At 41.7% G+C, this 25,645-nt stretch overlaps 1 protein-coding gene across 5 annotated transcripts in view; it reads left to right on the forward strand.

Moving 5' to 3' along the window:
* The window catches only part of nek4 (NIMA-related kinase 4), an 89,900-nt gene extending 64,255 nt beyond the window's left edge, over positions 1–25,645 (forward strand). For 3 of the 5 annotated variants that reach the window (XM_069937192.1, XM_069937193.1, XM_069937189.1), the window contains 8 exons: positions 8,739–8,876; positions 9,131–9,280; positions 9,994–10,060; positions 16,546–16,661; positions 17,846–17,937; positions 21,231–21,436; positions 21,635–21,768; positions 21,869–22,627. In XM_069937192.1, the coding sequence (XP_069793293.1) occupies positions 8,739–8,876; positions 9,131–9,280; positions 9,994–10,060; positions 16,546–16,661; positions 17,846–17,937; positions 21,231–21,436; positions 21,635–21,768; positions 21,869–21,964 (999 nt within the window). In that variant the 3' untranslated portion in view covers positions 21,965–22,627. The other 2 variants (XM_069937190.1, XM_069937191.1) reach the window with 2 other exon arrangements.

Below are 25,645 nucleotides of genomic sequence, written 5' to 3' on the forward strand. Positions count from 1 at the left end.
GAGGTTGCTGCCCGCCAAACTGTGAGGCGCCAAGATGCACGGTTTGAGGCGTTATCAGCCCACTGGCGGTGGTCAATGTGGCAGGCACCAAGAGATTTCTTTAGGCAGTCCTTGTACCTTTTCTTTGGTGCACCTCTGTCACGGTGGCCAGTGGAGAGCTCGCCATATAACACGATCTTGGGAAGGCGATGGTCCTCCATTCTGGAGACGTGACCCATCCAGCGCAGCTGGATCTTCAGCAGCGTGGACTCGATGCTGTCGACCTCTGCCATCTCGAGTACTTCGACGTTAGGGGTGTAAGCGCTCCAATGGATGTTGAGGATGGAGCGGAGACAACGCTGGTGGAAGCGTTCTAGGAGCCGTAGGTGATGCCGGTAGAGGACCCATGATTCGGAGCCGAACAGGAGTGTGGGTATGACAACAGCTCTGTATACGCTTATCTTTGTGAGGTTTTTCAGTTGGTTGTTTTTCCAGACTCTTTTGTGTAGTCTTCCAAAGGCGCTATTTGCCTTGGCGAGTCTGTTGTCTATCTCATTGTCGATCCTTGCATCTGATGAAATGGTGCAGCCGAGATAGGTAAACTGGTTGACCGTTTTGAGTTTTGTGTGCCCGATGGAGATGTGGGGGGGCTGGTAGTCATGGTGGGGAGCTGGCTGATGGAGGACCTCAGTTTTCTTCAGGCTGACTTCCAGGCCAAACATTTTGGCAGTTTCCGCAAAGCAGGACGTCAAGCGCTGAAGAGCTGGCTCTGAATGGGCAACTAAAGCGGCATCATCTGCAAAGAGTAGTTCACGGACAAGTTTCTCTTGTGTCTTGGTGTGAGCTTGCAGGCGCCTCAGATTTAAGAGACTGCCATCCGTGCGGTACCGGATGTAAACAGCGTCTTCATTGTTGGGGTCTTTCATGGCTTGGTTCAGCATCATGCTGAAGAAGATTGAAAAGAGGGTTGGTGCGAGAACACAGCCTTGCTTCACGCCATTGTTAATGGAGAAGGGTTCAGAGAGCTCATTGCTGTATCTGACCCGACCTTGTTGGTTTTCGTGCAGTTGGATAATCATGTTGAGGAACTTTGGGGGACATCCGATGCGCTCTAGTATTTGCCAAAGCCCTTTCCTGCTCACAGTGTCGAAGGCTTTGGTGAGGTCAACAAAGGTGATGTAGAGTCCTTTGTTTTGTTCTCTGCACTTTTCTTGGAGCTGTCTGAGGGCAAAGACCATGTCAGTGGTTCCTCTGTTTGCGCGAAAGCCGCACTGTGATTCTGGGAGAATATTCTCGGCGACACTAGGTATTATTCTATTTAGTAGAATCCTAGCGAAGATTTTGCCTGCAATGGAGAGCAACATGATTCCCCTGTAGTTTGAGCAGTCTGATTTCTCGCCTTTGTTTTTGTACAGGGTGATGATGGTGGCATCACGAAGATCCTGAGGCAGTTTACCTTGGTCCCAACAAAGCTTGAAAAACTCATGCAGTTTGGCATGCAGAGTTTTGCCACCAGCCTTCCAGACTTCTGGGGGGATTCCATCCATACCTGCTGCTTTGCCACTTTTCAGTTGTTCGATTGCCTTATATGTCTCATCCAGGGTGGGAACCTCATCCAGCTCTAGCCTTAGGGGCTGTTGAGGGAGCTGGAGCAGGGCGGAATCTTGGACTGAGCGGTTGGCACTGAAAAGAGATTGGAAGTGTTCTGACCATCGGTTGAGGATGGAGATCTTGTCGCTGAGGAGGACTTTGCCGTCTGAGCTGCGCAGCGGGCTTTGGACTTGGGGTGAGGGGCCGTACACAGCCTTTAGAGCCTCGTAGAAACCCCTGAAGTCGCCAATGTCCGCGCTGAGCTGTGTTCGTTTGGCGAGGCTAGTCCACCACTCATTTTGGATCTCCCGGAGTTTGCGCTGAAGATGACTGCATGCGCGACGGATGGCTTGTTTCTTCTCTGGACAGGACGGCTTTGTAAGGTGAGCCTGGTGGGCAGCTCGCTTCTTTGCCAGCAGCTCCTGGATTTCCTGGCTGTTTTCGTCAAACCAGTCCTTGTTTTTCCTGGAGGAGAAGCCCAGTACCTCTTCAGTGGATTGCAGTATGGTAGTCTTCAACTGATCCCAGAGGGTTTCAGGGGACAGGTCCGTGAGGCGGGTTGCAATGTCGAGCTTTGCTTTGAGGTTTGCCTGGAAGTTTCCTCTCGCTTCGTCTGACTGCAGGTTTCCAACATTGAACCTCTTTCTGGGGGCTTTATTGTTCCTGGGCTTTGGCTTGAAGTGAAGGTTGAGCTTGCAGCAATAATTACAGTAATACCAAAGACAGGGAAAGATCCACTTGCACCAGTGTCATATAGAACAATATCTCCACTTAACACAGATTATAAGATAATAGCTAAACTATTATCAAACAGATTGGCCAACTACTGGATTTATTTAAAAAAGACGAACAACAGGCAATATCTGTAAATTTATTAACTTAATTCATGCAGTAGAAGGAAATAAAACTCCAACAGTAGCGGTTGCTTTAGACGCAGAGAAGGCCTTTGACAGAGTAGAATGGAATTATTTATTCAAAGTACTACAAAAATTCAGCCTACCAAAGAAATATATTAATTGGATTAAAGCATTATATAAGGGGCCATTGGCGAAAGTGACAGTAAATGGATATATATCAAAACAATTTAACTTAAGCAGATCAACAAGGCAGGGATGTCCATTATCTCCCTCACTGTTCGCGTTAGCTATAGAACCACTAGCAGAACTGATAAGAACAGAAAATAAAATAAGAGGGATAAAAATAAAAGAGAAGGAATATAAAATCAGTCTATTTGCAGATGACGTTATAATATACTTAAGAGAACCAGAAATATCAATAAAAGAATTACATAGGAAATTGAAGGAATATGGAGAAGTATCGGGGTACAAGATCAACGCAAATAAAAGTGAAGCAATGCCAATGAATAATGCGGATTTCACAAAGTTTAAGAAAGAATCGCCATTTAGATGGCAAACACAAGCAATGCGATACCTAGGTATACAACTAAATAAAAATCTCGTCCATCTATATAAACTAAATTACCATCCATTAATGAAAAAATTACAAGACGACTTAGAGCATTGGAAAGACTTACCACTAACACTAATAGGAAGGATAAACTGTATTAAAATGAACATTTTCCCAAGGATACAATACCTATTTAAGTCATTACCAATACACCTAACAGAGAAATTCTTCAGGGAGTTAAAGAAAATAATAAGGAAATTCTTATGGAATGGGGGGAAACCGAGGATAGCACTAGATAAATTAACAGAATGGTACAAACAAGGAGGCTTTAAACTTTAAGAATTATTATAGAGCTGCACAATTAAGATACCTATCAGATTTTTATCAAACAAGGGAAAAACCAGATTGGACCAGATTAGAACTAGATAAAATAGGGGAGAAGATACCTGAACATGTACTATATAAATGGGTTGAAAAATTAGTGCAACGTAGGAATTCACCAGTATTGAATCATCTGCTCAACATTTGGAAGAAGATTTATGTAGAAAGGAATAAAACAAATTACCAACTACCAAAACTAATATTGACGCAAAATCAACTAATCTCTTTCACAATAGATAACCTTTCCTTTCGAGAATGGGAGAGAAAAGGGATCAAAAGAATAGAAAATTGTTTTTCGGGAAATAAATTATTATCCTTTGAACAAATGAAGGATAAATATAATATAACTCACGATACAATGTTTGCATACTACCAATTGAAAACCTACTTGAAGGACAAATTGGGAAACAGTCTGAGGTTACCAGAAGGAAGCAATTTTGAATATGTGATTACAGACACATTGATAATTAAAAAATTTTTAACAAACATGTACATCAAACTGTAAGAAAAGGAGAACGAGGAAACAAACGGTAAACCTAAACAAAAATGGGAACAAGATCTAAACAAAGATAAAGAATGAAACATGGGAGAAGCTATGCTCCGGAACTATGAGAAATACAATAAACACGAGGTTACGCATGATACAATATAACTGGATACACAGGCTATACATCACACCTCAAAAGTTAAATAAATGGGACCCAACAGTATCAGACAGATGTTTTCGCTGTAAAAAGGAAACGGGAACAACAATTCATGCAATTTGGACATGTGAGAAAGTGGAAAATTTTTGGGAAGATCTGAACCAGATATTAAATAAAATCACAAAAAGCAATATACCAAAAAACCCAGAGATCTTCCTCCTAAGTAATATAAGAAACAAAGAATTTGGACTCGATTAGGATGGAGGACAAAAAAGATTTGTTATGATAGCCCTAGCTGTAGCAAAAAAATGTATTATGTCAACCTGGAAATTAGAAGACAACTTCAGAATACAACAATGGTACATAGAAATGAATAAATGTATTCCATTAGAAAAAATAACATAATTTAAGAAATAACATTACAATATTCGAACAAATATGGGAGCCATACATGAAATACAATAGAGAAATCCTACCATGGACTTCCACTACCTAAAAGGACAGGAGAAGATAATGAAAAGAACTGACTCAGTAAAATTTCTTGTTTATTTTTATTAAGTGACAACATTGTTTAACGGGTTTAATGTATCTTATAGATTGAACTTCAAATAAATGGGGAAGGGGTTGAGGGAAGGAGGGAAGGGAGGGAGGAAAAAGGGGGAGAAAATGACACTATATATATTTAAGAAGAAAAATGTCTGTATGTATCTTGGTCAATATGGTTTATAGTGTGAAAAATAAAAAAATTTTTAAAAAAACCTCGTCATACAGACAACTATCAATCCTGAATACAAATTACAAAATCCTAGCAAAGGCATTAGCTAACAGATTGGGTGAGAATTTACTAAAGTTAATGCATCCAGATCAGGTAGGGTTTATTAAAGAAAGGCATTCTTCAAATAGGTAGATTATTCAGTATAATACATATCGCAAAATCAAAGTTGAATCCAAATCTAAATATTTCTTTAAATGTAGAAAAAGCATTTGATCGACAAGAATGGTCTTTCTTATATAAAACGTTGGAACAACTTGGTATAGGTAGAAAATGTATAAATTGGATAAAACTCTCTATCATAAACCACAAACTAAAGTTATAACTAATATTCAAATGTCATCTATTTTTCCCTTGAGTAGATCGAGTAAACAGGGTGTCCCCTATCACCAGCATTATTCATCCTAGCTATTGATCTCCTGGCAGAGATTATAAGAGATCCAGATATTAAGAGCTTCAAAGTTGGACAAGAAGAATATAAAATAGTTTATTTGCTGATGATGTGCTATTATATATGTCTGATCCAGCTAAATCATTGATAAGATTACAAACAATATTAGAAAAATATGGAAGAATATCAGGATATAAAATAAATGGACAAAAGTAAGATAATGCCATTGCAAATTTTTGATTATGAAAGATACCATAAAGGTAGTAGATTTAAATGGAAGAATGATGGAATTAAATACTTAGGGATCATGACAGATAATAATTTCCAGAATTTATGTAAGCTTAATTATACCCCTCTATTAGAAAAAAAATAGAAAAAGATTTACAGAAATGGAAAAATCTGTCGATTACATTAATAGGAAGGGTAAATTGCATAAAAATGAGAGTAATGCCAAGACTACAGTATCTCTTTCAATCGTTGCCTATTGCACTAACTAAAAATTTCTTTATATTATTACATAATTGTATAAGACAATTCCTATGGAATAACAAAGTACCAAGAATTGCACTGGAAAAGTTAACATGGAATTATAAATTGGAAAGACTTAGACACCTGGATTTTAAGAAATATTATCTATCAGCACAAGCAAGATTTCTAACATCTTTCTTTGAAGAAAACAGTCCCCCTTCATGGATTGGAATGGGACTGAATTCAATAGAGGAGACAATGAAAGACTTAACACATATAAATGGAATATCAAGTCAATGCAAAAGAAACCAGATAATCCAATATTAATACATATGATTAGAATATGGCAGGAAATAAATGAAATGTATCGGGGAAAAAAAGAAAGTATATCACTGAGGGCATCATAATGTAAAATTGCACTACTGCCTATGAATGTAACAAGATATTGAATTTATGGTATGACAAAGGAATAAGATATGTTGATGATTATTATATGGAAAGATCTCATGTCTTTTGAACAATTAAAAAATAAGTATGGAGTAGCTAATGGGACATCCTTTTGCTTTCTCCAATTAAGATTCTTCTTTAGAGAAAGATGGGAACCAAACGGCCCCACCTGAAATTAATGAGATTGAATGAATGACTTGGCTGGGGAAGACACCTAAAAATATATCTAAAATGTACTTTGCTCTCCAAATAAAAATCCAAAACCAGCTTTACAGAGATTGAGAGAAATACACTTAATAATGGAAATTTTTGACATATATTTATGAAAAAACAAAAGTAAAATATTCAAAAAAATGAAAGGTTAGCAAATAATATCAAAGAAAAAACTGAAAGCTTTTTTTAAAATACATAAAGAGCTAAAGAAAGACAAAAGTAGACATAGGACCGATAGAGAAATTATAATGGGAGACAAGGAGATGGCAGAGGAACTGATGGAATATTTTGAATCAATCTACACTGTGGAAGACATTAGTAGCATACTGGACTCTCAAACGTCTCTGGGAAGATAAATAAGTGCAGTCAAGATCATGAGAGAGAAGGTACTAGGAAAGCTAAATGGTCCAAAGGTAGATAAGTTTCCCGGACTGGATGGAATGCACCCTCTAGTTCTGAAGGAGGTAGCAGTAGAGATTATGGAGGCATTGGTAATGATCTTCCAGGAATTAATGGATTCTGGCCTGGTTCTGGAGGTCTGGAGGATTTGAATTTCACTCTACTGTTTAAGAAGGGAGCAAGGCACCAGAAAGGAAATTATAGCCCTATTAGCCTGACGTCGGTGGGAGGGAAGCTGTTGGAGTCGATTGTCAAGGATGAGATTACAGTGTATCTAGAGGCGCATGATAAGATTGGCCCAAGTCAGCATGTTTCCTTAAAGAAAAATCATGCCTGACAAATCTATTGCAATTTTTTGAAGAGATCACAATTAGGAGATACAGTGGCTGTTGTGTATTTGGACTCAAAGGCCTTCGCCAATGTGCCACGCATAAGGATGTTTAACAAGATGAGAACCCATGGAATTACAGGAAGGATACTAGCACGTGTAGAGCATTTGGCTGATAGTCAAGAATCAGAGAGTGAAAATAAAAGCTACCAGTAGTGTTTTGCAGGGTGTTGAGGCTGCTTCTTTTTATGTTGTATATTAATGATGTGGATTATGAAATGGTTGCCTTTGTGGCTAAATTTGCAGAAGATACCTTAATAGATGGTAAGGCGGGTGGTGATGAGGATACTGAGGGGCTTCAGAGAGACTTGGATAGATTGGGAGAATGGTCAAAGAGATGACAGATGAAATACAATGTTGGAAAGTGTACTGTCATACTCTTTTGAAGAAGATATAGGTAGGCAGTATTATTTAAATGGGGAGAAAATTCAAAATTCGGAGGTGCAAAGGGACTTGGGAGTCCTCTTGCAGGATACCCTAAAGATTAACCTTCAGGCTGAGTCAGTGTGAAGGAGGTGAATGCAATTTTGGCATTCATTTTTAGAGGAATAGCATATAAAAACAGGGATGTAATGTTGAGACTCTATAAAGCACTGGTGAGACCTTACTGGAGTACTGTGTATAGTTTTGGATACCTTATTTGAGAAAAGACATGCTGGTGTTGGAGAGGGTTCAGAAAAGATTTACTAGAATGATACCAGGAATGAAAGAGTTAGTATATGAGGAATGTTTGTTGGCTCTTGGACTGTACTCGAAGAATGAGGCACCTCATAGAGACTGAAATTCTTGGACAGAGTAGATGTAGCAAGGAAGTTTCCCATGGAAGGGGAGTCTAGGACAATGGAGCATAACTTCAGGATAAAGGGACATCTATTTAAAAAAGAGATGCAGAAAAAAAAATTAGCCAGAGCGTCATGAGTCGGTGAAACCTGTTGCCACAGATGGCTCTGGAAATTAGGAAATTGGGGTGTATTTCTGGCAGAATTAGGTTTTTGATTAGTCAAAGGTTACAGAGAGAAGGCTGGGGAGTGAGGCTGAGTGGGAGGATGGATCAGCTCATGATAGAATAATAGGCCAGACTTGATGGGCTGATTGACCGACTTCTGCTCCTATATCTTGTGAACTTTGAAAATATGCCAGATCATGGGATTTGTCATATTTGCATCTTAACATCTGTGTGGGTATCGGTTTCTTGGAATTAGTTTTCATGTAAGTGAAGTAGTTAATAGTTGTTGCAACTTTTTCATGTTCAAGATACACTGAATTGTTTGTAATCCCATACGATTGTCTTATATCACCACAAACTATTCAGCTGCTGTATTTTAGGTTTGAGATTTACATAAAAAATACAAATAGTAGATTTTAAATAAATGCAAGTAATGTCAAAAACAAAATTAGTCAAAACAGAATAATTCTAAATATTCCTTTTTTTTTATCCTATGGCAGACTGGTCACATAAATTCTCCAACATTTGAAAGGTAGGTTTGTGTTGGGGGTTTTTGAAGATGCTCTGTCGAAACTGTCAAGAAATTAAGGACCTTATTGCAGAATTTTGTAAATTGAGCATAAGCAATTTGACTGAAAAATTGTGAACTAACTGCTGTGTTTCAGTAATGTTGTATAAAAACTTACATTCATTGAAATATTTTCACTGTTTAGGAAATCTCTTCTGAAAATATTGAAAAGCAATCTGTAGAAGATCCTCTGCCTTTCCCACCACATTGTTCCTTATCTGAGCCTTCAGTTTCCCAGCAACACAGACAGAAGAATAATGAATTCCTAAGGAAGGCTAAGAAGGTGAGTAGATAAGCATGAGAAAATTTGGCAATATTTAATTTACCTACCTCAAAATAGTTCTCTGCATTGAGCTTTAGCTATTTTATTAAGGTTACTATTTCTTCACACACAAATTGATGGTGTATATTTTGCAGGAAATTTTTCTCTTAAACTGGAAAAAAAATCACAAAATAAAATAACCTAGACTATATTTTTCTTACACCTTAAAGTGTTTTAATAATTAAGATCTTTAATATTGTATTGAACTGTTTCAGGAAAAAGTTTCTGCCCCAAGACAATTGCCTTCTCCACCATGTAATATAACTAAAGTTCATGAAAAGAAGTACAACATTTCTGATAACATTTTCAGTGGAGCTTCCATATCAGTAGCCAACTCAAAGGATAATGAGACTAGAGTTTCACAGGTTTGTATGTTCCTTATTCTGTGGTTGATTTTCAGTAATTTCTGTCAAAATAACTTCAAAAAACCTCTCTAATTATCTGAGGAAAATAAATTAACCAAAACAAAAAAAATGAAATATATTGCTTTAAAAAAAAAATACCAATGTAATATATATCCTTAGAAAACTAACAAATGTTCATATTTATATTAAATAGCTGTTCCTCCTTTAGCTGACCAAAGCAGTACCAGAGCGACCTGATCTATTTCCTCTGAGGAAATAAGATGTAAGCTACATGAAATAAAGAAAAGAACCACCATGGGTAACAATATGGCTTTTTGGATCAGATGCATAATGGAAATAGAATGGATGTCTTAGAAAAATGGAGGGGAATGGTATCCTTCCTTACCTGTTCCAGGTTGTTGCAATCTGACTATTTTCCTTCAGCATCATGAAAAGTTAAAAACAAGTATTGTACATAGGTCAAGCATGAGTTTGTATACATTTCACTAAATTCTGTCACTTCAAATTCACAGCTGAAAATGGAAGGGGAAAGCCAGTTTTATTCTTGAGGCCATTGGAAGAAATAAACCTGTGTTTTAATAAAATGTAATTTTTAATATTTGAATAACTCAAATATTTTTGTTAAAATTGGACAAATAGCAGAAACACTGGATTGTTACAAAGTTCAGGTATTCAAATACATTATGAATTTGTATTTTCTTCATGTACCATAGGACCGTCCATTATCTGCCAGAGAACGAAGGAGGTTAAAACAATCTAGAGAAGAGTTTCCTTATTCAGGTATTCAATGCATTCTCTCTAAGAATCTTTTTATTTTCTCCTTTAAAAGGCATTCATTTCTTTGCAGAATATAATTCTAAAGTCATATAAGTCCTTCTGGTGTTTAGTTTGTATTTCAGCCTTGTTGCTAATTATTGGATGATATTTGATATAAACTAATAGAAGCAAACACAATTCTTATTTTAGTTGATGTTGAAAGAGAACTTTGGTCAGGATTTACGAGACAATTGAGACATCGTTTCCTTGATGATTTTGCTTGCCTCTGCCTCTCACTGGAAAGAAGGCACAGACTCTCTGCAATGATACAGTCAACATATCAACTATTTTATGGGCTAGGGACTGAATCCAAGCGTTTTCGATGTACATGTCTCAGCTCTTCATTGGGAAGTATTCCTTGCCTTTCAATGCAGATTACTCATTGCATCCTAAGTATAAACAGTACAAGACAGGGTAATATTTCTTACTTCCTCCTTGCACTCTAGCTACCTAATAGGAAAAAGCTTTATTGATATTGTTAGAGGACATGTACAATCTATGCCAGATTTATGAGGTCCATGGCAGGTCAGGCACACTTGCTTCTAACCTCCAAAGAAAGGTTGATTTGCCTCACACTATTGCCCCTATGAGAAATTGTGGAAGCAAGTTGGTTGAACCTATCACATCAAGGTGCCATAAATTGCTCTTTGCAATTTAAGAAAACCTTCACTATAAGCTTCATCCTTAGAATGGCTGTAAAAACCTGACAGCAAAGGGTGAGGAGATGGGTCATAGTGCAGTGCTAATTATCAAAGCTGCCAAAATCTCTACATGTTTCTGTCTTCAAGACATTAAAAACTACAAAAATATACATGCATACAAAATATATATGCAACTAATTGTTTTTTAATTAAAAACAGTTAAGGCATTTTAACATTTATACAGGTATATAAGACCTGAAGGTCTTAGATACAGTGAACGCTCATTTCCCTGGAGTAGTTGATTCTAGAAGATACAGAAAAACAATGGAAGTTGGTACAATTATGACATTCTAAAGACATTTGAATGGCTACCGGTATATGGATTGTAAATATTTGGAAGATATGGGCCAAATGGAGGCAATGGGACTAGCTGAGAATGCAAATTTTATCAACATGGACAAGTTGGATAAAAGGGCCTGCTGCATATTGTACGATCCAAAAACATTTTAAAAATGAACGTAATCAATAAGAAAACATCCAAATTAACTAATTACATAGCTGTGGTGGCTCACCACTCAGCAGGCGATCCGGCCCCGCTTGTAAGCCACGTGGCAGGACAGCTGGCCAAAATGGCGCCGTCGGGGGTTTTCCCTTTCCTCCCAGCGTGGGGCTCAGAAACCCGTGCTGGGGGACCACGTGATGCCTGGGTAATGTCAGCGTCCTCCAGCGCGGTTCTCAGCCAGGTCCGTGCTGGGAGTATAAGTTCAGCCCAGCAGCCTGCAATAAACTAGTCTGCTCACTGAGCTCAACCCGTCTGGTTGTGTGTGTTATTGCAGGAGCAGTGTAGCTGCCTCTACAATTGGTTACCCCGACTGGTTCAAACGTCTTTGAACCCATCATGACCGAGCCTGGGATCAGCGCTATAGCCATGAATTCTGGGTTTAGGAGCTGGAGACCTGGTTCGGCCATGTGGAGGCTCAGTTTCACCTCCGCTAGATTTTGTCCGACACGACCAAATTCTACCATGGTTGCTGCCCTGGACCAGGCCACCGCTAGACACGTGCTGCACCTCGTTCAGTACCCACCCGCCGAAGACAAATACGAGACCATCAAGCGAGTGCTTATTGGATCCCTCGGACCATCTAGACACCAGCGTGCCGCTCAGATGCTGCAACTCGACGCCCTGGGGGACAGGTCCCCAGTGGAGCTGATGGACGAAATGCTCGCGCTCATGGGTGAGCACACCAACTGCCCACTCTTCGAGCGCATTTTCCTCGACCATATACCCGGGGACATCAGGCTGCTGCTGGTCCAGGAGAACTTCACTGACCTGAGGAAGGTCACCCAGAAGGCCCAAGAGCTACGGCTTGCACGATTCCCGGAGGCTCAGCGGTCCAGCAGATCACGAGGCATGACCATGCCAAGCCTGCCCCTAGTGCTGCAGTAGAGCATCGGGCCCCTGCAGGGGCCCCCAAGAGCATAACCAAGGCCACAGCATTTGCTCCAGGCCTCTGCTTCTACCACCAGCGCTGGGGAGCCAAGGCTCGGAAGTGTCGTCAGCCCTGCTCATTCCAGGGAAACGACCTGGCCAAAGACACAGCCTCTTCTATTTGTTTGGACTAAGTCAGCGGCCGGCGGTTCCTTGTTGACACTGGAGCCCAGATCAGCGTCATCCCGTCCACAGCCGTCGAATCCAGGAACGGACCTTGTGGACCTCCCCTCCATGGAGACAATGCGACAGAAATTTGGACGTATGGAGAAAAGACAGTCCACTTCCAGATCGTCCAACAAAATTTTGCGTGGGGGTTCACCGTCTCGCCCCTCCCGACTGCCATCCTGGGTGCACACTTACTCCTCACACACAGGCTTCTGGTGGACATTCGAGGTAGGCACCTGGTGGATGCCCATACCTTCCAGGCCATTCGCCTCGGCGCCTCCCGCTCAGAGCAACTGCAGATGGCCACGATCAGCACGCCCAGAGACGAGTTCCAGCGAATCCTGGACAAGTTCCCGACACTCCTCACGCCACAGTTCTCTGCTGCCTCGCTGCACCTCAGGATGTTCCACTGCAACCCCACCCAGGGCCCACCGGTTCACGCCAAGGCACGCCAGCTCCCATCTGACAAGTTCCAGGTGGTGAAGGAGGAGTTTTTGCACCTGTTGGCACTGGGGATCATTCGGCAATCCGACAGCCCGTGGGCCTCGCTGCTCCACCTGGTCCCGAAAGCCTCCAGCGGCTGGCGTTCCTGCAAAGACTCGACGGCTCGACAAGGCAACAGTTCCTGACCGTTACCCCATCCCTCACATCCAAGACTTTACAGCCATCCTGCACGGTGCGAGGGTGTTCTCCAAGGTTGACCTGGTGCCCGGATATCACCAGATCCCAGTGCACCCTGAGGACATACCTAAGACGGCCATCATCACCCCCTTTGGCTTGTTCGAATTCCTGCACATGCCGTTCAGGCTCAAGAATGCCGCTCAGACCTTCCAGCGCCTCATGGACCCTGTGGGCAGGGACTTGGATTTTGTCTTTATTTATTTGGACGACATCCTCGTCGTCAGCAAAGACCAGGTGCAACACAAGGCCCACCTACACGCCCTTTTCTCTCGGCTGGCCAATTTCGGCCTTACCATCAACCCGGCCAAGTGCCAGTTCGGGTAAGAGTCCATGCAGTTCCTGGGCCATACCATCACGGCCGAAGGAGCCACACCCGCCACTGCGAAGGTTGCCGCTATCAGGGAGTTCCCACGCCCGGGCAGCCTCAAGGGACTGCAGGAGTTCATGGGTATGGTCAACTTTTACAGCCGCCCGCTCCGCCTGCCGGAACGCAAGTATAGTGCCTTCGACCGCGAGTTATTGGGCATTTCTGCTATTTTTTGGAGGGGAGGACTTTTACCATTTTCACCGATCACAAATCCCTCACCCAGGCGCTTGCGATGGCAAAGGATCCCTGGTCGGTCCGCCAGCAGCGTCACCTCTCCTTCATGTCGGAGTTTACCACCGACATTCAGCACAAGGCAGGGAAGGACAATGTTGTTGCCGGTGCACTCTCGCGACCGGCCATCTGTGCGCTGATGCCCGGCCTCGACTTCGACCAGCTTGCCCAGGACCAGAAGTCTGATGAGGAGACGAGGGCCTTCAAGACTGCCATCACAGGCCTGCAGTTCCGAGGCCTCCCGACTCCAAGCGTCGAAGGCACCATCCTATGTGATATCTCCATGGGCACCCCATGACCAGTTGTTCCCCAGCAGTGACGCAGGCAGGTCTTCCAACACATCCACGACCTTTCATATCCGTCCATCAGGTCCACAGTCCGGATGGTGGCAGAACGGTTCATATGGCATGGGCTGCGGAAGCAGATCGTGGGCTGGTCCAGAACATGCACCCATTGCTAGACGTCCAAGGTGCACAGGCACACCAGGGCGCCCATATAGGAGTTCGAGCACATCCGGGAATGGTTCAGTCACATTCACGTGGACATCGTCGGGACCTTACCCATTTCCCAGAGCAACCGTTACCTGTTTACGATAGTGGACCGCACCACTCACTGGCCTGAAGCATTCCCGATGCCAGACGCCTCCACCGACTCCTGCTCCTGAGCACTGTTGCATGGTTGGGTCGCCTGGTTCGGCGTCCCGGCGATTGGGGCGCCCAGTTCACATCTGCGCTCTGGGGACAGCTCGCCACAGGTTGGGGATCCAGCTACACCATACCACGGCCTACCACCCGCAGGCCAATGGACTGATCGAACGTCTGCACCACCACCTTAAGTCGGCACTCATGGCCCGCCTCACCAGTCCCGACTGGGTGGACTAACTGCCTTGGGTGCTCCTGGGCATCCGCTCCACTCCCAAGGAAGATCTGCAGGTGTCATCAGCTGAGCTGGTCTACGGTGCGCCGCTGGCACTACCTGGTGAGTTCGTCAATGCACCTCACAATCCCCAGCGGTCGCCGCACGAGCTACTTACTCACCTCAGGATATACTTGGACTTGTTCGAACCCCCACCACCGCCCAATCATGGCACCCGCCTGTCATGTTCCCGGCGAACTGCTTTCCGCAGAGTGCGTTTTCGTTTGGCGGGGCCCGACGCAGCACCTCTGCAGCAACCGTACTAGGGGCAATACAGGGTTGTACAGCGTTCCGGCTCTACATTCACGCTGGACATTGGTGGCAGCCAGGAGCTGTTTACCATGGACAGGATGAAGCCAGCGCACCTTGATCCCACCGAGCCCGTGGTTGTAGCCCAGCCCAAGAAGTGAGGTCGCCCGGCGAAAAAGGACATTGGCGCTGGTTCTGGGGGGGGTGTGTGTGGTGGCTCACCACTAAGCAGGCAAACCGGCCCCACTTGTAAGCCAAGCAGCAGGGCAGCTGGCCAAAATGGCGCCGTCGGGGGTTTTCCCTTTCCTCCCAGTGCGGGGCTCAGAAACCCATGCTGGGGGAACCACGTGACACCTGGGTGACGTCAGCGCCCTCCAGCGCGGTTCTCAGCCAGGTCGGGCTGGGAGTGTAAGTGCAACCCAGCAGCCTGCAATAGTTTGCTCACTGAGCTCAACCCGTCTAGTTGTTTGTGTTCTTTCAGGAACAGTGTAGCTGCCGCTACATAGCTCCTAACTGCAAAAAATGTTATCCTTATGCTATTATTAGAATAGATTAGCCAATGTTTGTGATGGTAAATTGCAGCAACTTTGCACTAGACTGTAAGAACACAGCAAAACCACTGTGAAAAGTAAACCACTTCCTCTGGTCTGCTGCAATCTCTGTATTTACATAGAACTCCCAAAGTTGTAAATAATTACACAGCAAATGGACAGGAAACTTCTGAGATTTCACAACAAAATATTGACCATTATTTTCATCTGTAAACAAAAACCTATGTACACACAACCTCTTCTTCTTCTTTGGCTTGGCTTCGCGGACGAAGATTTATGGAGGGGGTAAAACCATACACACCACCTTCTTTGGCTTGGCTTCGCGGACGAAGATTTATGGAGGGGGTAAAAAGACCACGTCAGCTGCAGGCTCGTTTGTGGCTGACAAGTCCAATGCGGGACAGGCAGACATGGTTGCAGCGGTTGCAGGGGAAAATTGGTTGGTTGGGTGTTGGGTTTTTCCTCCTTTGCCTTTTGTCAGTGAGGTGGGCTCTGCGGTCTTCTTCAAAGGAGGTTGCTGCCCGCCGAACTGTGAGGCGCCAAGATGCACGGTTTGAGGCGTTATCAGCCCACTGGCGGTGGTCAATGTGGCAGGCACCAAGAAATTTCTTTAGGCAGTCCTTGTGCCTTTTCTTTGGTGCACCTCTGTCACGGTGGTCAGTGGAGAGCTCGCCATATAACACGATCTTGGGAAGGCGATGGTCCTCCATTCTGGAGACGTGACCCATCCAGCGCAGCTGGATCTTCAGCAACACCACCTATAGCACAGTAAGAGACCCAAGATCTTTCACAGAGGCCTGATTAAACTTTTCACTAAGCAAATCATGTCAGGAGATAGAAAGGGAAAAATATATTACAAGAAGTAGGTTTACAGAGCCTCTTAAAGGAGTTGAGAGTATTAGAAAGAGCTTAAAGGATGGAATTCCTGTATTTTGGGTCTTGGGAGTTGAAGGCATGGAGCCACTGATAAAGCAATTAAATTAACAGATAATCAGGCTACCTGAATTAGAGATTATAGGACTGAATTAAATTTCAAGTGGACATTCCAATACCTTTGCATGATGGTTACTTTCCCCTACTCATTTAACATTATAAAGTTTTATTAGCTCTAGTTTATAACATTACACTGTTATTAATGGTATGGAGTTCCTCACCAGTGCCCACATCAAGAAGAAACTCGCAATGTGTGGCTTTGGAACCAAATTCTTATGAGGAGAACCAAAATGTGAAAGTTAACCGATCATTGTCGGATGTTGCTATTCATCAAGGAAAGGTAATATTTTACTCATTACAACATATTGTAGTAGCAAAAACAGCAGAAATGCACATTGCCAATATCTGAAAACTGGCACATCCCTCACTTTACCTTTTACTGACATAGAAAGGGGTCGACTTGGGTTCATTGAGAAGTGTAGGACGTGCCAGGAGCAGCACCAGCATACCAAAAAATAAATTGCATCTTGATGAAGCTGCAATGCAAACAACAAAACCTGTATGCAACAGATATTTAACAGCCAATGGACCAGATAAAAGCTGTGAATGATGATGGACAATTAACAGGAGAAGACTCAGAATATCCCGAATTTCAACAATTGGGGAACCTAGCATAGTGTGGGCTCAAAACAAGACTGAAGCAATTGTTGCCTTAATGCCAAATGAATAATTGATCTTGGCTTCCTCCTGAGATCACCACCTTCAGCCAATTTAATTCATTCTCACTGCACATATGTTTCCTAACCTGCTGAACATGTCCAACATTTTCTGTTTTAATTAGAAAGTAGCAGTCCATAAACAGTTACACTAAATTAACTCACAGAAAAGAGAGGGGAGAAGGAAATTACTTTAGGGTTTTGTTAGGGTTGAAATACAATCGTCTGAAGATCTAATTGTGAAAACTTAAGAATGCTGGAGGAACTCAGCAGTTCTCACAACATCCATAGGATGTAAAGATGTTTAACCAACATTTTGGGCCTGAGCCCTTAGGGTTTTTACCTTGAGTAAGACCATTTACCCATTTTCAATAATGAATAATCAATGAACATGGCTTTAAAAACAAAACATTTTCACAATTATTACAAACTAAAATCAAACCATACAATTTCTAATAAAACATTAAAGCTATCCGTCTCAGCAGCATCTCTTCCTTGCCAATCATTCAACTCTGGTGATCCCTACTGTATATTACCTATCTTTTTATCTCTCCTTACCTGTTTTCACTTCCCTTTGTGCTTCAACACCATACAGTTTTTGTACATTATTCTTTGGCTCAGAATCAGTGTTAAACATTACAACAATCAGATCCCTGCTAATTCATGCCAAATGCTCCTGTGTCAGCCAGTAAAAGATAGAAAATGTTAAAATCAAACAGTATAGTGATTTATTATTATTTCACCTTGTGATAATTGTACTTACTGACTGATTTTGAACTAATCTATTCTTTATACGATGCTTTGACAGAACATGAGTGAGTTATCCCATCACCTTTCAGATGATGAGTATAGTTCTTCAACCAGCTCAACTGACAAGTCAGAGGGGGACTGCAAAGAATTGTGAGTACTTAAATGTTTTCAATAATGATAGCAGTTCTAAGCTTTAATTTAGTAATTTAGCAAAGTATCTTAAAATATTTAAAAAGAAAACACTTCAAGAATTCATGCCAAACCACATAAAAAGGAATTAGAGCAGGATAATCAGGTGGGGCAGGTGATGCAGGTAACTAAAGATAGCCGAAAATATGTCTGCATTAGTAGTGAAGAGGTGTTAGCAGTCTTAGATCATATCAAGCTCAATAAATCTCTAGGACCAGACCAAGTGCATTGTGGGAAGCAGCATGGAAATTGTCGGGGCCTTGACAGACATTTTTAACTCATTGCTGAGGACAGAAGTTCTAGAGGACTGATAAATGTGGTGCCATTATTTAAAAAGGGCTGTATCTGGGTTGCTACAGACCCGTTAATTTGATGTCAATGGTAAGGAAACTGCTGCAGAGGATTCTGATATTCGTAGCCTTTTACACTACAGAATTGGGTCCTTCAGCCCATTTGGTGTGTTCTGATTTTCTCCCACGTTCCAAAGATGTATGGGATTAGTAGGCTAATTGATCACATGGGTGTATTTTGGCAGTGCGGCTCATGGGCTGTATCTTTAAATTAACCGTTAAGGTGAGGGGGAGTTGGAATTCTGAAGTGACATGAGGGGACAGTTTTTCAAAGAATGGTGGGTATATGGGGGGGGGGGGGGGGAAATGGTAGCGCTGCCAGAGCTGCTAGAATGGCTGCATTGCTGCTGGTGCAGACCCACAGAGAGTGGGGAGCAAAGTCACAGCACTTAATTGGGGTCAACTGCCCAATCTGACTGCTGTTAGATTGTACAGGCTTTAAATAGCCTGTAAATGGAGCTGACGATGGTTTTATTTAAAATCCTGTGACCATGGGGTCTGTGCCTAAGATGGCGATGCCTATGATCAGCTGCCTCGAGGGGTTGCCGACTCCAGGGAAGCAAGAGGACTGGCACTGGGCACCAGAAAACAGGGAGTTCACCCCACCCCCACCGTCTGAGGAGAAACAGAGGAGATCACCCACAGTACAGTGACCACGGCGGCGGACCAGTAAGGAACTCTCAGGCTGAAGAACACACAGGCAGCGAGTTGTTGGTGACTCAAGGCGAGGAACCCATGCAGGCTGTGGGCTGCTGGCGACTGTGATTGAGGGATTCACACCAGGCTGCAGACTGCTAGAGGGTGGCTCAAGACTGGCTGAAGGGGTACCAGGTATCGGAACTAGGGCACTGAAGGGTTCCTGATCGTGTTGTTTGGATCTGGAACTCGGGCTGCTGATGGTTTGGATTGTGTGTGGCTGCAGGCTCTGCATAAGTGCTGGAGGCAAATTCATGGACACACAGTGACTCTAAGGGGACTGTGTTTTGCTTCTCTTTCTCTGACTGTAAGACGCGCTTCAGGCAATTTCTGCCGATGGCAAATTTGTCTGCCTTATGGCAGATGACTCTTTTGGAAGACTACACAAAAGAGTCTGGAAAAACAACCAACTGAAAAACCTCACAAAGATAAGCGTATACAGAGCCGTTGTCATACCCACACTCCTGTTCGGCTCCGAATCATGGGTCCTCTACCGGCACCACCTACGGCTCCTAGAACGCTTCCACCAGCGTTGTCTCCGCTCCATCCTCAACATCCATTGGAGCGCTCACACCCCTAACGTCGAGGTACTCGAGATGGCAGAGGTCGACAGCATCGAGTCCACGCTGCTGAAGATCCAGCTGCGCTGGATGGGTCACGTCTCCAGAATGGAGGACCATCGCCTTCCCAAGATCGTATTATATGGCGAGCTCTCCACTGGCCACCGTGACAGAGGTGCACCAAAGAAAAGGTACAAGGACTGCCTAAAGAAATCTCTTGGTGCCTGCCACATTGACCACCGCCAGTGGGCTGATAACGCCTCAAACCGTGCATCTTGGCGCCTCACAGTTTGGCGGGCAGCAGCTTCCTTTGAAGAAGACCGCAGAGCCCACCTCACTGACAAAAGGCAAAGGAGGAAAAACCCAACACCCAACCCCAACCAACCAATTTTCCCTTGCAACCGCTGCAATCGTGTCTGCCTGTCCCGCATCGGACTGGTCAGCCACAAACGAGCCTGCAGCTGACGTGGACTTTTTACCCCCTCCATAAATCTTCGTCCGCGAAGCCAAGCCAAAGAATGGCAGATGAAAACAAATCTTGTGTAATATTATGTGACAATAAATTGAATCATGATCTTGGGAAAGAGCCGCCAGACAAAGTGATAGAGGCAAGCACGTTAGGATGTCTTACAAAACACTTGGATAATTACATAGATAGGTAGAGCTTTGAGAGGATGGGCCTAATGCAAGCAAGTGAGACTAAAGCAGGAGCGAACATTGTTCGACATGAATATAAGCTGGGCCTGTGGGGCCTGTTTCTGATTCTGACTTTATGCCTCTATATTTGGATGATTGTTGGAGAATTTGCACCAGTAATCCTTTGGTGTTTCACCTTTCAGGACACTATTAGATATTATAATGATACAAGATCTTAAAAGTTTTTTTTAATTAGCATGGTTTGTAAGGCTCAAGACTTGCATGTCATAAAACATGGTGTATGACTGAATGTGAAACCAGAATGGCAGCATCTGTAGACTCATTAGACCAGTGACTAAAGAAAGTGGGTGTTAACTATTATGAAAGGAATGACTGACTGATGGTCTTCCACAGGTTTACAGGATATAAAGAGCACTAAATAGTTGTAGAACACTAAATGAAACATTCATTGTCGATAAAGAGGATGCAATTTCATTCAAATAAAAGACATAGTTAGAAAGTTATTTTCACAAAGTCAGAATTAACACCAGTTTATTGCAATTCATGGAATTTAGGTTTTATCTTGATTAAGTAAGTTAAGGCTCTAGCCAGCAAACAGCTTTTCTTAAGCTTCAGCCACATCATCAAAAATATTTTTGAAGATCTAAACTAATTGGATTTCTGTCTTTTGCTTCTATAATACATCATTGGAAATTGCCTTTGAACCAAATACATCCTTAAGCAAGAAATTACTGCTATGGAAGTGCATGAACATTATATTTTACTTCACTGTTTCCTCCCATGTTATACAAATAGCAATGTCAGTTTGGTTTAACCAATGTGTGAGTAAGTAAGAATATTCATGAGCCCATCTCCTAATCTTTTCCCTTCTCTATAGTTAAACTGCCAATCTTGAATATTTTTTTTAATAATATCAATGTATTTTATAATCTTAAATTGATTTGATTCCCCTGCATTGCAGCCACTAAAGCATTTCTTAATTACCCACTAGGAAACCTGATTCCAGTGAAATGCACGATCTTGTAAAATTGATGACTCAAACATTAAAAATGGATTCAAAATATTCCAACAAAGAAAATCCATTGCCTGCTCCAACACCAGAATTCAAACTACGGTGTAAATATAGAGACACCCTGATCCTTCATGGAAAAGCTAAAGAAGGCTCACAGGATTTCTATTTCAACCAGTTTCCATCAGGTTTGTAGTAACCAGGAATACATAACCAAATATTTGAAATAATCTTCATTCCATGAATGAATTTTGTTTTAATTTGAGACAATCTCAATTAAAGCTTGAGATGTAAGTAAAAATTAAAGTTGTGACCTCACCTGAATTGCAGAAGTTATTTCATGTTACTGTACTATTAAATAATGTAATATTTATTTCTCTGTTTAGAGGTTGTATCTGTACCAGCAAAGATAAAAAGAACAGTTGAAGCTCTAAGAATCGATGTCCTAAAAGGATTAGGAGTGAAACTTTTAGAAAAAGTGTATAATATTATGGAAGATGATAATGAAACTAGGAGAGAGGTAGGTGCCTCATCTTTTAGTTAGGATGAATAATTCAGTTGTTGTGGGAATCAGTGTGTTGTATTGCTTATCATTTATTTTATATATGTCACCATTTTAGGAAAATCTGCAGGAACATATGGGTGAAGAATTGTACCAGAATTACAGTATGAAGGTCCAACAGCTAAAGTTTTTTGAAGACCATTCAAACTTTTGACTAATTAATATCCAATAAAATTGAATGAGTTAGTTTAATAAGTGCCTATTCACAGATACTGATGAAAGTTTTGCCATCATAGGTGGAAAATCCAGATGTCAGAATATGTAATGGCAAATCCTGAATTTCACTTAACTTTGCTCCATGCAATTAGTGAAAAAGAAATTGCACAAGGAATTATTAAGCAATGGACAAGTGTGCCCAGCTAAAATAACTTTGTTTTGAATTAAAACGAATGTATCATATCTTCTCTATCAATTCATTGTTATTGGTGAAATGTTAGATGAATAGTTAAATAAGTATTAAATGATATTGTCGTCATGCAGTTTTTGATATTTAGTCTGTCTTTAACAAGCAGTACATAACATGGAATTTACTGCATTTTTAGCCTTAATATCGTAATACCCATTTAGTCTCTGCTGCATTGGCAATGATTTATATATGTCACCATTTTAGGAAAATCTGCAGGAACATATGGGTGAAGAATTGTACCAGAATTACATGTGTTTTATATGAATGCATCTTTTAATAGTTGAAACAATGACCTATTGTTGATAAATGTCTGGATATAACCTGACCATTGAACATTTAAGTGTATGATTTAAGATGACTATTTTCAACCAACTCCAAAAGGACTTTTCCTAATGTTTAATTGTTTTTATTCCTACAGTTTTCTCTCTTAAATGGCTCTTTGGGGTAAAGTCAGGTCTCCATTGATTCATGATGGTGCCTAGTCTTGGTAACCCTAGACAACGAACAGCAGAGACAACCCAAAATGCATAGACTAGCTTAAAGGTCACTAGCAAAAGTTACAAGCTAATACTTTCCTAGCCTGGAGGAGTGAGGCTACTGTTAGTGTTTTTGTCAATGGAATGAGTTAACTCAACAAGCCTGAATTCATCATTGGACACGCAGTTCCTGATCAAGCAGAGTGTGCACATACGGCCATTGGAGAAACAGTTTTCACCAGAACACCTCTACTGATGTTAAAGTCTGCTTTAACATTTGTATTCATAATACAATATACTCAAGAACTCAAAAAATGAGGTGAAGTGAATCAAAATCACAAATTATTGTTATGAAATTCAGTATTTTGTGGCATTATCATAGTGCAAACATACATAACAATCGTACAACATTACTGTAAAAAATAAGATATTAATAACAGTATAGTGCACAAAAAGTCAGGCAGTGTCTTCGGTTCATTGATTATTCAAGAATCTGATGGCAGCGGGGAAGGAGTTGTCCTTAAGCCGCTGGGTGCTTGTCTTTAAGCTCCTATACCTTTTTTCTGGTGGTAGCTTAGTGAAGAGGGCATGGCCTGGGTGGTGAGGATCTTTGAGGATAGAGGCTGATTTTTTAAGACACTGCCTCATGTAGATGTCCTCAATGGAGTGAAGTCTGGTGCCTGTGATGTTGCAGGCTGAGTTAACTACCCTCTGGGGTTTATTTTTATCTTCAGAGTTGGTACCTCCATACCAGGCAGTGATGGAACTAGCCAGAATGCTCCCATGGTACACCTGTAGAAGTTTACGAGTCTTCTGCGACATACCGAACCTCTTCAAATACCTCACAAAGTATAGCCGCTAGCAAGCCTTCTTCGTGATTGCATCAACGTGGAGGCTCCAGGACAGATCCCCAGAAATGGTGACACCCAGGAATTTGAAGTTCTCGACCCTCTCCACCACCAAGTCCTCGATGAGGACAAGGTCGAGTTCCCCTGACTTCCTCCTGAAGTCCACAGTTATTTTCTTGGTTTTGCAGGCATTGAGTGCAAGGGTGTTGTTAAGCCTTTCAATGAGCTGATCTTCGCCCTCCTGTATGCTTCTTCATTGCCCCATTTGTGATTCTGCCAACAAGTGTGGTGTCATCGGTAAACTTGTAGGTAGGGCATTGGAATTGTGTCTGGCCATGGGTATATGACGAGTAGAGCAGTGGGCTAAGCAGACATCCTTGGGGTCCGACTGCGTTGATCAGTGAGGAGGAGACGTTGTTTCCAATTTGTGCTGACTGGACTTCTGATGAGGAACTCAAGGATCCAGTTCCAGAGCGGGGTTCAGAGGCCAAGAGTTTTGATCTTCTTGACTAGCACTGAGGGAATAATGGTATTGAAGGCTGAGCTATAGACTATGAAGAGCAGCCGTACGTATGAATTGCTGTTTTCGAGGTGATCCAGAACTGAGTGGAAAGCAGTGATAGTGAGTCCAGATCTTTACTTAGGTATGTGTTAATTCTGGCCATGACCAGCCTTTCAAAGCATTTCTTTACAGTAGAACTTAGTGCTTCTGGGTGATAGTCATTGAGGCAGCTCACACTACTCTTTTTGGGTACTGGTATGATTGATGCCACAGCGAGAGGTTGAAAATGTCCGTGAACACTCCAGCCAATTGGTTTGTGCAGATTTTCAGTTCCCTGCCAGGTACACTGTCAGGGCCTGACACCTTGCAAGGGTTCACCCTCTTGAATGATATTCTGACATAGCTCTCAGAGACAGATATCACAGGGTTCTCAGCTTTTTCAGGGATTCTAGTAGGCAATGGTTCTTCTTCTCAAAGGAGGCATAGAAGGTGTTCAGCTCATTGGCAAAAGCAAAGAAAATATATTTTCAACAATAATTTCAAATCCAATCAAACCAACACCAGACTACACTTTAAAATGGTGTGCATTTGTGTTTGTATTATTTGGTAAATAGAGTTGATCTTTTTACAAAATTACAAATAGAATATGTAAATAATTTCTTAGTGAGATTTGTTTCTTGCACTAAACTGCATGTAGACAGTCACAATAGTTGATAAAGGATTTATAAAATGTTCTCTTATATTACAACTATTTTATTGAATTATGTATGAGAAAATAATATACACTATCCAAAGTAAATTAAAGTTTCATCCATGGATTTGCTGCAAACTATAATATTCCACACTATGCTTATCTCTTATACAATTATGATCTCATCTCATAGTTCAATAATTTAAAACACAATGAAATTGACAAGAGTCTAATAATATGCATATCAAAAGCATTAATGTTTTTGTTTCAGACTACCATTTATCATTACCTTAAAGTAAGCCTAGCAGAGTAATGCTTTAGGCCAAGTAAAATTATGATTTTTAAACAAAAATTGAGGCATTAGGCATAAATTTAGGTTTTGATTGTTAGCAATTTAAGAAATTGATATCTGGGACCATCCAATATTTTTGTTTATTTGGAAAAGATCACTGAATTAACGGAAATGTAGTTGAAGTTATATAAAATGTTTATTATTTGAGACATCTTTTTTTGTGTGAGCATATTCTGTTGTCACTGGTTATATAGCGTCAGTCACTATGACTCCCACATGTTGCATTGTTTGAAGGTTTATGAACCAAGATAAGTGAGTTGTTTTATACAAATGTTCTTTTTATATTTCTTGTACTAAATTTGGATGTAAAGATAAACAGTTGGTAGTTGAAGAAAACTGCCATATTCATTGTAAACAACAGAATTACGTCTTTTTTAAGAATTTCATTTTGCTCTGGTCTGTTAGGGTCCAGAGTGTTCTTCAGACTATAAATGAAATTTGTAACCACAAACTGAATGCTGGAAGAACTCTGGGTCAACACGTGTGAAACCAGAAGGCGCAAGTTAATGTTTTGTGTTGCAACCCTTTATCAGGACTGAGAAGGAAGAGGAAAGATTGAC

Source organism: Narcine bancroftii, chromosome 5, assembly GCF_036971445.1.
Source record: "Narcine bancroftii isolate sNarBan1 chromosome 5, sNarBan1.hap1, whole genome shotgun sequence".
Taxonomy (NCBI): Eukaryota; Metazoa; Chordata; class Chondrichthyes; order Torpediniformes; family Narcinidae; genus Narcine; species Narcine bancroftii.